This window comes from Myxocyprinus asiaticus, chromosome 25 (genome assembly GCF_019703515.2).
Source record: "Myxocyprinus asiaticus isolate MX2 ecotype Aquarium Trade chromosome 25, UBuf_Myxa_2, whole genome shotgun sequence".
In the NCBI taxonomy this organism is placed as follows: domain Eukaryota; kingdom Metazoa; phylum Chordata; class Actinopteri; order Cypriniformes; family Catostomidae; genus Myxocyprinus; species Myxocyprinus asiaticus.
The window spans coordinates 20,352,941-20,363,880 of record NC_059368.1 but is presented as its reverse complement, the minus strand read 5'-3'; the positions used below and the strand labels follow the sequence as shown (position 1 = coordinate 20,363,880).

The window sequence follows — 10,940 nt, the reverse complement described above, 5'->3', positions numbered from 1 at the left end:
GTGGGACAGAGTACTAGTGCGATGACAATAACAACAGAAACATGCGTCCAGAAATATTTTAGCACAAAATACTTTATTTGTATTAGTTATTTGTACACTTTCCTTCCTACCGCTGTCTATTTTGCAACATATTGTTTTGTTTAGTGAAGCCTTTATTGCCTAACTGGGTTAAATTCTTATGCTGTATTTGCTGTGTCAGGTTACAGATGTGCCAAGGCTACGAGACAAACAAGACATGAAATAACATTGTGTAAATACCTGTTACTTATTTATAGGCAAATCTGTTGTGTTAATGTCAAGTGGACATATGATCAGGGTTGGGAGGGTTAGTTTAAAATGTATTCCTCTACAGATTACAGAATACATGCTGTAAAATGTAATTTGTAACGTATTCCGTTAGATTACTCAAGGTCAGTAAAGTATTCTAAATACTTTGGATTACTTCTTCAGCACTGGTAGATTTTTTCACTTGTTTTGACTATAAAAACTCTGTCAGTACAGTAAGACAAAATACACATGTTAAAAATACATTCTCTGAAAAACCTAAATATCTTATGCAGTGTTGTTTCTAAAACAAGATCAATCAAACTGATCTTGTTTTAAGGATTTTTAGATATTTTTACAGGAAAACAATAAAAAAATTATTAAAAAAAAAAAAAAAAAGAAATTATGATACAGTGTGAAATATGATCATGCCCGGTAACATGTGCATGTAAAATGGCTAGAAATAGCATTTTAGCTTAGCGTAAAGCTGATAATTTACTCAAGGTTTATTTCTATTTCTTCTGCTCCAAACTTACTTCAAACTTACTTCTCAGTCTGCTCGTATGAATGTAACGCATCATAAGAAAGTGTTTCACTTCTGTTCAAATGCACTTTGGATCGCAACATTTATATGTATAAATGTTTTCCATCTGAAAGGACTACAACGCCAATTCCAAAAAAGTTGGGACAGTATGAAAAATGATAATAAAAACAAAAAGGAGTGATTTGTAAATTATATTCACCCTATGCTATATTGAAAGCACTACAACTAAACATTATATGATGTTTTACCTTGAGAATTTCATAGTTTTTTTGAAAATGTACAGTAATTTCAAAAGATGATTGCAACACGCTCCAAAAAAGTTGAGACAGGGGCAATTTAAGACTAATAACAATTTGATGAGTTGAAATAACAAGGCGATGGGAAACAGGAGATGTTAAACAGGTGAGGCAATTGTGCCATAGTACTGTATACTGTATAAGGAGCCTCCAAAAACAGCCTAGGCCTTCAAGAGCAAGGATCATTCAAGACTTGTCAATTTGCCAACAGATGCTTCAGCAAATAATCCAGCACTTTGAGAACAATGTTCCCCAAAGACAAATTGGAAGGATATTCACCATTTCTTAATGCGCGTTTCTCTAATCCCTCAGATGTCACTGTCTTAAAAAAAGTCATTTATCTGTAATGGATATCATGAACATTGGCTTGGGATAACTTTAGTAAACCTTTTTTAGTCAACACCACTCGCTGCTGCATCTACAGATGCAAGTTAAGACTTTACTATGCAAAGCAGGAGCCCTACATCAACACTGTCCAGAAGCGCTGCCAACTTCTCTGGGCTCGGTCTCATTTTAGATGGAAAGTAGAACAGTGGAACTGTACTCCAAACCCTGCATATGATCAAGGTTTTAAACTCTCATCCTTTCTGTATTGTCAGATATAACGGTTTGTCTGTTTTTAGTGCCATTGCAGGATAATGAATGACTAATTGGACAAACATTATCAAATAATCAAGAGGGTTGTGAAGTAAATTAAGGTCGACTGCAGATTTGCATTTCTACGTCTCCTTGCTGTTCATTATGAAAGGAGACACCTTAGACTCTTGTACAGACACATTTGTATTTTAATATACAGGCTGTAAAGAAATTCTCAAGTCCATTTGACCTTTATAATGTGTTTTGCTGCCTCAACTCCAGCATTCTTGATTGTCATTCCTTTTGTTTTGTTTTTGTTAGAAATATAATAAAAATATTTCATAGGTTCAAATATATCTAAAATATCTGTCTATTCAGTGATGTATATTTTTTAAAGGACAGGATTATATTTGGTTAAAGTTCAGAGCAAAGACTAAACAGCAATGTGGTGGCAGAGTTTATATTTACACGTGTCTTGCGTAAGTATATGAATTCTGGCTGGCTAATTATAGAGCTTATATAAACCACAGTCAGCTGCATGAGTTAGCAGAATTATCTAAGAATGTTGTAAGGTAAGAGGTGCCATTAAACGTACATGTATCACATGATTTTCAGCATTCGGTTACCAATGAGCAATTTGACCTCTTATTTTAGGTTAAATCTGGTTACTGTGACTGGTTCACTAGTGTGCTGCTTCTTTGAGCTACAACTACTGTTTTCGGTTAAGCAACTCAAACTCTCTCACACACAGTGAGACCTCCTAGAGAACTCTCAAATTGACTTAAAACTTTGTTGTGATGCAGCATCACAAGATTGAAAGACCACAGAGAATGTCTCAAGCAAAAAGAAAACACACAGAAATTCACAGGAATACCGATAAAGCTCAGTGCTTAAAGCTAATCCATACACAAAGCTGTACAATGGTTATCTGTATAAGTAGACAAGTTACATCATTGTTAACTAATTTACAAAACTAGTTTACAGTTAATTGTTCTCTGTACATCTTTGAAGCATTAAAGCAGAAAATACCTTCAATTACCTAATGCTTCTCTAAAGGATTAGTTGCATTACAACTATGTATAAACATTACTGAATATGTAATATTTCAGTATGTTTACTGCATAGTTTATGAAGACCAAGAATTAAGGTTATGAACTTTGACTCCCATGTGTTGTGGCAACCAGTAAAATCCATTTTGTAGTCTCATTATAAAAAGCCTATGTGTGCAAGTAGATTTTAGTATGAACTCATACAGATAAAATGACATATTGCTAAAAAGCTGAAATATATTGTCATGCATATTAATATGTGCATTTGAATATAATTATATATTATATACAGTTGTGTATGGAGAATAACTAACTTTACAAACATCATAAAACTAATAATTTGCATTTGTCAGCTATATTCAGATCCCTTAAAAAATAATCTAAAAATAAATAAAAATAAAAAAAGAATTCAAAGCAGCGTGCTCTGAAAATAATTAAGAATGTTATGCTGTTCATCACAGGATATCTTCTAATGATTCTCGTTCATAACTCAAAAACTTGATTAGTCTCTCAGGAAGAGCATTAATTAGTCTCAGTCTTTGGAGTTCCATTCGTTGACGAATCTTGAGTCTGCACAGATGCATCAAGGTACAAGGAAGAACTAAAATAGAAAGACTTCAAGTTACTTCATTTCTTTTTTCTTTTTTTTTTTTTTTTTGTTCTATTTAGTTCAAAACTTCATTTAGCTGCCTTACAGTATGTGTCATTAATCAGACAGTTCTACAAATAAAGAAATAAAATAATATAGTTAAAGGGATAGTTCACCCCAAAATATATTTCTCTCATCATGCCCTCTGTGGAACACAATAAAAGTTTTATTTGTATTTGTATTTTTTTATTTTTTAAGGATGTATGATATCTTATTGTGAGCATGAAAGTTTTGCTCACCTTTGACTTACATTGTATGGACAAAAAGGACATACAGGTGCATCTCAATAAATTAGAATGTCGTGGAAAAGTTCATTTATTTCAGTAATTCAACTCAAATTGTGAAACTCGTGTATTAAATAAATTCAATGCACACAGACTGAAGTAGTTTAAGTCTTTGGTTCTTTTAATTGTGATGATTTTGGCTCACATTTAACAAAAACCCACCAATTCACTATCTCAAAAAATTAGAATATTGTGACATGCCAATCAGCTAATCAACTCAAAACACCTGCAAAGGTTTCCTGAGCCTTCAAAATGGTCTCTCAGTTTGGTTCACTAGGCTACACAATCATGGGGAAGACTGCTGATCTGACAGTTGTCCAGAAGACAGTCATTGACACCCTTCATAAGGAGGGTAAGCCACAAACATTCATTGCCAAAGAAGCTGGCTGTTCACAGAGTGCTGTATCCAAGCATGTTAACAGAAAGTTGAGTGGAAGGAAAAAGTGTGGAAGAAAAAGATGCACAACCAACCAAGAGAACCGCAGCCTTATGATTGTCAAGCAAAATCGATTCAAGAATTTGGGTGAAATTCACAAGGAATGGACTGAGGCTGGGGTCAAGGCATCAAGAGCCACCACACACAGACATGTCAAGGAATTTGGCTACAGTTGTCGTATTCCTCTTGTTAAGCCACTCCTGAACCACAGACAACGTCAGAGGCGTCTTACCTGGGCTAAGGAGAAGAAGAACTGGACTGTTGCCCAGTGGTCCAAAGTCCTCTTTTCAGATGAGAGCAAGTTTTGTATTTCATTTGGAAACCAAGGTCCTCATAGCCCAAGTTGCTTGAAGTCCAGTGTTAAGTTTCCACAGTCTGTGATGATTTGAGGTGCAATGTCATCTGCTGGTGTTGGTCCATTGTGTTTTTTGAAAACCAAAGTCACTGCACCCATTTACCAAGAAAGTTTAGAGCACTTCATGCTTCCTTCTGCTGACCAGCTTTTTAAAGATGCTGATTTCATTTTCCAGCAGGATTTGGCACCTGCCCACACTGCCAAAAGCACCAAAAGTTGGTTAAATGACCATGGTGTTGGTGTGCTTGACTGGCCAGCAAACTCACCAGACCTGAACCCCACAGACAATCTATGGGGTACTGTCAAGAGGAAAATGAGAAACAAGAGACCAAAAAATGCAGATGAGCTGAAGGCCACTGTCAAAGAAACCTGGGCTTTCGTACCACCTCAGCAGTGCCACAAACTGATCACCTCCATGCCACGCCGAATTGAGGCAGTCATTAAAGCAAAAGGAGCCCCTACCAAGTATTGAGTACATATACAGTAAATGAACATACTTTCCAGAAGGCCAACAATTCACTAAAAATGGTTTTTTTATTGGTCTTATGATGTATTCTAATTTTTTGAGATAGTGAATTGGTGGGTTTTTGTTAAATGTGAGCCAAAATCATCACAATTAAAAGAACCAAAGACTTAAACTACTTCAGTCTGTGTGCATTGAATTTATTTAATACACGAGTTTCACAATTTGAGTTGAATTACTGAAATAAATGAACTTTTCCACGACATTCTAATTTATTGAGATGCACCTGTACATCCTTCAAAAAATCGTTCATGTTCCACAGAAGATAGAAAATCAAACTCCCAATATTCTGAGATGGCAAGAGGGTGAGTAAATTATGAGAGAATTTTCCTTTTTGGGTGAACTATTCCTTTAAGAGAAATAAACAGTATGCTTACATGATTTTTCTTTAATATGGGCCCAATCATTGTTGCTATCCAGGTGTTCCCTTATTCTTGAGCAGAGTTTAACATTACCCACATAGTCAAGTAACATGTCTATGATGGGCCCCACCCAGCCGCTGACAGAGGGATCAGAGATTATCTCACAAAACTGTAAAAAAAAAAAAAACGAATTACATTTTGAAGAAAATAGTAAATGTAAATCTAAAGAGAAAGTATTGCAAAATATATAATCACAGTCATCCCATTAAAAACAACAACAACAACATCAACAACAACAACATATACCTGTACATAGTAGTCTGATGGTTCATCATTTAAATAATACATTGCTTCTCTTCCATTTCCTCTTGGTTTTAAGGGGGGATGAGGATTACTGCCGTATTGACAGCTAAAACATGATAGTGCATCACAGCCATTGTCCATTAGGTACTTCATCATTGCCAAGTGCCTCACACAGAAAACCAAAACCGCTGGAAAGCTGGTGGGATGAGTTGGAAGCGGAGCATTGATATTGGCGCCATGCTTAACAAGTAATGTCACAATTTCCATACTACCTTTCCTCACAGCCAATAGCAGGGGGTTGAAAATATCAAGATTTGGGTCAGCACCGGCTTCTAATAACATGGTAGCTGCTTCAGTGTTTCTATTTACCACAGCTGAGTACAGAGCTGTGCTGCGACGATCTTCATACATCTTTGACCAGTCATCTGACAGTGTGGCGTTGACATCAAATCCAGCCTCAATCAAGGTTTCTAGAACATCATCTCTGTTACGTTCTGAAGCAAGATGGATAGGACTAATGCCAGAATGTCTAACTTTTTCCCTATTAGTTTGAGGGATTAGCATGACAACAATGCTGAGGAAGATGAGAAGTAGAGGTATTTATTTCCTTAAAAAACAAATCAATACATGGAATTGTAAGTGAAGAATCAAAAACCTGCCGTACTAAAGGAATAGTTTGCCCAAAAATGAAAATTCTGTAATCATTTAATTACCCTCATTTTTTTCAAAACCCATAAGACTTTCTTTCTTCCGTGGAACACAAAAAGTGTTATTTGTAGCGCAATGTGCATATCTTTTCCATACAATGGAAGTGATTAGTGACCATGGCTGTCAAGCAACATTTTTAGTAAATAATTATTTAATTTCAGTCTCAGGACTTTGAATATAGTGCATGAGTCATATGGATGACTTTTATGATGCTTTTAAAGTGCTTTTATTATCCATTTTGGAGCTTGACCACCCCTGGTCCCCATCCACATTTATTGTATTCAGGAGAGCAGGTTGTTGGTGTTCCATGGTAGAAAGAAAGTCATACAGGCTTAGACTGACATGTGGGTGTCATGTATTGTATGGATGAGGCGAGAGAGCTGGATCAAAGTGCAGCTATACTTTAATTGACAATGACAAGAAGGCGAGGATACACAGAAGACGATGACTTATGCTACAAAACAAGACAGTCGTTGGGGTTGACATAAACTATGCTACAACTAACAACAAACAAGAACTGACAATGATGGAACTAAACTAGTGGGTATTTATACACTAGAGGGCTGATGACAGAAACAGGAACAGGTGACAATGATGGGGAACAGATGGCAGTGATGAGGGCAGTGCATTCTGGGAAACGTAGTCCGGGGGAAGACAAAGGACGAAAACTTCTTCAAAATAAGAGTCCTTGGAAACACGGTGACTGTGACTGTGACATCAGGAGAGTAACTGATGACAGAATTTTAATTTTTTCCAGTAGTTGAAGATGAAATAAACTGTTATAGTACTAACCTGTCATGACCATTCTTTGCAGCAACATGAATGGGAAGTAATCCAGTCTTGTTAGCTTTGTTAAGATCTGCTTTTCTTGACAGGAGGATCTCAACAGCTTCAACATGACCATTCTTAGAAGCCTCAAACAAGGCTGAGGCATTATCATTTGCCTCAGTATTGACATAACCACCTACAGAACATGAAACTGAGTTAATGCTTCATCACAAGACTAAAACGTACAGTAATCACTAGAAATTATTTTCTCGTCTTACCATCATAATGATACTAACCTTTTACAATTAGGAAGTTAAGCTCCTCAACAGCGCCACACTGAGCAGCCGTAAACACAGGGTCAATGCCATAAACATTCCTGGCGGAGAGTTTTGCCCCTGCTAGTAGCAACATCTTACAAATCTCTAAGTTTTTGTTTCTCACTGCTTCATGTAGTGGAGTCCCACCTTGACAACAGACTTTGGATGGTGAAGCTCCAAACCTCAAAAGAAGTTCCACTATCTCTTCACTTGCTTTTTCGCATGCTATAAAAATCAGCAGTGATGGTTCAGAGCTCTTTCCATTCAGGCTACAAGTGGACTTCTCAAGACTGAAAATACCTACCTTTGTGCAGCGGTGTCTCCCACTGGTTATTTGCAAGGTTGGGATCGGCACCTTCCTCCAAAAGGTGTTCGACACAAGAAAGGTGTTTGCGACTTACAGCCAGAAGAAGTGGTGTTTGATTATTTTTTGTTCGTTTGTTGATTGTATCTGGCCTGGCTGTGGGAGAGATGCAATACTGAACAACACTATCAGGGATATGATTTTTGTCAATGTGATTCTTGAACCATGAATGGACATAATTCAGAATTTAATAATTTCTCACCTTGGAGCAAAATCTTAAGGCACTCAACATGGCCATAGTATGCAGACTCATGAAGTAATATCCAGTCGTCCTTATTGGGTTCATCAAGATTTTTAGATGTGGAATGAATTATATTTTTTAAAGCCTTTGCATCCCCTCTCCAAATGGCTGAGAGAAAGGGGTCTAAATCACTGAAAGAACAAGTACACAAGTGAGTTTTAATCTAGTGAATAATTCTCAGGGTATGAGTTTATTTTCTGTATAGCCACATACCTTAAAATCTTGGCTACAAAGGAAATATATAAGAGATCTTTTCTGCCACTCACTTCATAGTCTCCACTGTGACCCGTAGGTGTCCATTGTATCCTGTCCAGGCAATCACTTTGTCTTTGCCTTCTATGAAAATATGGTTTCTTGTATCTCTGTTGATGTTTGATTTCTCACTAAAAGTAAGACATTTAACAAAGTTACATTCAGTGATTGAATGAGACTTAATAATAATAGTGGTTTATTTTTTTTAATCTATTTTATCTTTTTTTTTTTTTATTTATTTTTTTTTTTTACTTGAAGCAAGTAGTGCAGCATGACACCTGATAAAAATCACCTGGGAGGGTTTGCAGAGGCAGCAACAGGTATGCTTGTTGGGTCAGGGTTGCATGGTGGCCATTGTGTAGCTAAGGGGGCAGTTAGCTGTGTGTGGGCACGGAATTGCCGATTCTGCCACGGAGTCAAATTGGTATCAGCTAGACTTCGTTCAATAGCTAACTGCAACAGCTGTTCTTCAGACATGTGTGCATAAGCACTGTAGTCATCCAGGTCATCATTTGTTGTCCTTAAAGCAGCCATTGTCACTCTGGCAGCTGCCATTTTGCACCTGGAATAGTACCAAAAAGACATACCCCAGAAATTTGATAAACACAACCAAATGTAGCATTAATTAGTAGTCAGTGAATAATGCTTGAAAATATCTCTACAAGGGTGACTCCCTGATTAAAAAACAATACATTTCACAGTAAAATTATAATTAAACTACACACAACTAGCTCCCTAGTTTACAAATGTTTTTTAAAACAGTCCTAATCCTAATGCTTAAGAAGTCCACCTACCTTTCTAAGGGATATCAATAATGAGGCCACATGTGTATGTGTGGAAGGATAACTCTGCCCTTTAAGAAGTCCTCCTTCTCAAATGCACATGTACTGCTGTGTGCTGTCTTTGCGAAGAGTCTGGATATAGGTCTTGATTTTATATCATGGTGTAAACAAACTGATTACTTTATTAATATCTTTGCTTAGCTAGTATAATTATGAGAGCATGTCTGGTTTAAATGTGGCATGATCTTCTTTGCATGTGGGCCAAGAAACTGGAAGAGAAGGAGATCTACCATAGTATTGGAAAACATTATCTAAGTTTTGGGTGTATGACAAGATAAAAACAGATCCTTGGGAATTTCCATAAATGGGCAATAAATAATAAACAGATGTACACATTTAGCAATACTGCACTTTATTGAATGATTAATGTGCAATGTCAAAAATATTACACTTTAATATAATAATTATAAACATAGGTGTACAGGTGTTAATGCACAAATTGTGTCAGTAAGGCTACAAGTACATGGTGCTTTGAACTCTAACCAGATGATCTATTAATATTTAGATAGGTCTATGAGTGGTTCAATACTGATGCCCGTCATTTTAATCCTGTTCTTTGTGCATTTGTTCAGTTTCCAGCCAAAAAACTTTAGGCTACATGAGAGTCGCTTATGATTTACATCGCGTACATTCACGTTACATGCATTTATTGCGTCACTTTCATTAATCTCTATGATACATCTGTAACTCCATCTCACTAAAGCTATCATTATTTCTATAGTTAAATTCTGTAATAGTTCATACATTTCCATGCCTCGACAAGGTTACAAACAACTTCCATGTTTGTTAGTATTTCCACATTCATTTTGAGAAGACAAATTCTGAACATATTTTCCAAAGTGATCAGCACCTTTGGACCGGACAGCTCCCATAACGAAACACTTAAGTTCTACTTTATAACAATTGATCTACATGCTGGTTTGGGAAACAGGCGTTACTCCATCATAAAATAATGAGCGACATTAGTTAAGATGATCGTAAAAGCTTAAGTTGCTACGTTATTGGGAAACCCAGCCAATGTTACTTGACTGCCTATCCTTAAATGTCCTCATGAGGTCTAGTGTTTGAGTGACCTTATTTCCAGAGGCAGCTGTCTTGAAATCTTGCATATGCTAGACACTTCCCTATGACACTGTGTACATCTGAGATGGATGCCTCTTGGCCAATTTTGGTGACTCAGATGTTTTCATCCGTAGCCATGTGGCAATGGTTTGGAGCTTCAAAACAGTGCAAGTAACAATGAAAATAATTAATCTGAGAGTAGACATGTTTGATTAACAAACTACATTTCTGATCAAAATTAGACCAAAACTTGCCATTATCACTGTAGCCTATTGGTGACAGTCATAATTTACAAGTTGTGCTGTTATTAACATAAACTTGCAATACAGGTTACTGCATGTGTGCTAATGCTTTTGGCTGGATTACTATGCTTAAAGGCTCAAAGTTATATGCTTTTCATCTAACCTTCCAGAACCTTGCAGTATGTTAACACACTCAGGCATCAAATCCTCCATTCCTCTCACTGACCACTTTATTTATTTTTAATAATTATTATTATAAAAATATATTTTATTTGAGGAATTGCCAGCATTGGGTCTATATGGCAATCAGGAATGAATAAATGATCATAAAAAGAACTGACTACATCAACCCATTGGTTCCTAATTCAGAAAAACACTACTGGTACATTGGCACCACCAACTGGTTAAAATATTTCCAACATGCTGTTCCTTCCTCATTACCAATCTGAATTTACACATTTGCATTGTACTCCTAGGCCCATGTACTGAGATTTTATTCACTC

At 36.5% G+C, this 10,940-nt stretch overlaps 1 protein-coding gene across 1 annotated transcript; it reads right to left on the bottom strand.

The window, feature by feature from the left end:
* Positions 1-71: 71 nt before the first annotated feature.
* On the bottom strand, positions 72-9,196 carry LOC127416278 (ankyrin repeat and SOCS box protein 2-like). The gene is made up of 10 exons (XM_051655535.1): positions 9,086-9,196; positions 8,584-8,853; positions 8,306-8,422; positions 8,001-8,170; positions 7,739-7,894; positions 7,414-7,659; positions 7,142-7,313; positions 5,645-6,215; positions 5,354-5,507; positions 72-3,330 (listed from the first exon to the last, which is right to left on the bottom strand). Exons 2-10 carry the CDS (start codon positions 8,844-8,846, stop codon positions 3,185-3,187), a joined length of 1,995 nt encoding a protein of 664 aa, XP_051511495.1. The 5' UTR covers positions 8,847-8,853; positions 9,086-9,196; the 3' UTR covers positions 72-3,184.
* Positions 9,197-10,940: the final 1,744 nt, after the last annotated feature.

What these genes read in the sequence shown, in the direction of transcription:
- LOC127416278 (XM_051655535.1), bottom strand. Translation starts at nt 8,846, where the DNA reads ATGGCAGCTGCCAGAGTGACAATGGCTGCTTTAAGGACAACAAATGAT. An exon ending in CCTTAAGATTTTGCTCCAAG is followed by an intron (nt 7,895 to 8,000) that starts GTGAGAAATTAT and finishes TCTCTCCCACAG; the next exon opens with CCAGGCCAGATACAATCAAC. An exon ending in CATCAGACTACTATGTACAG is followed by an intron (nt 5,508 to 5,644) that starts GTATATGTTGTT and finishes TTTTTTTTACAG; the next exon opens with TTTTGTGAGATAATCTCTGA.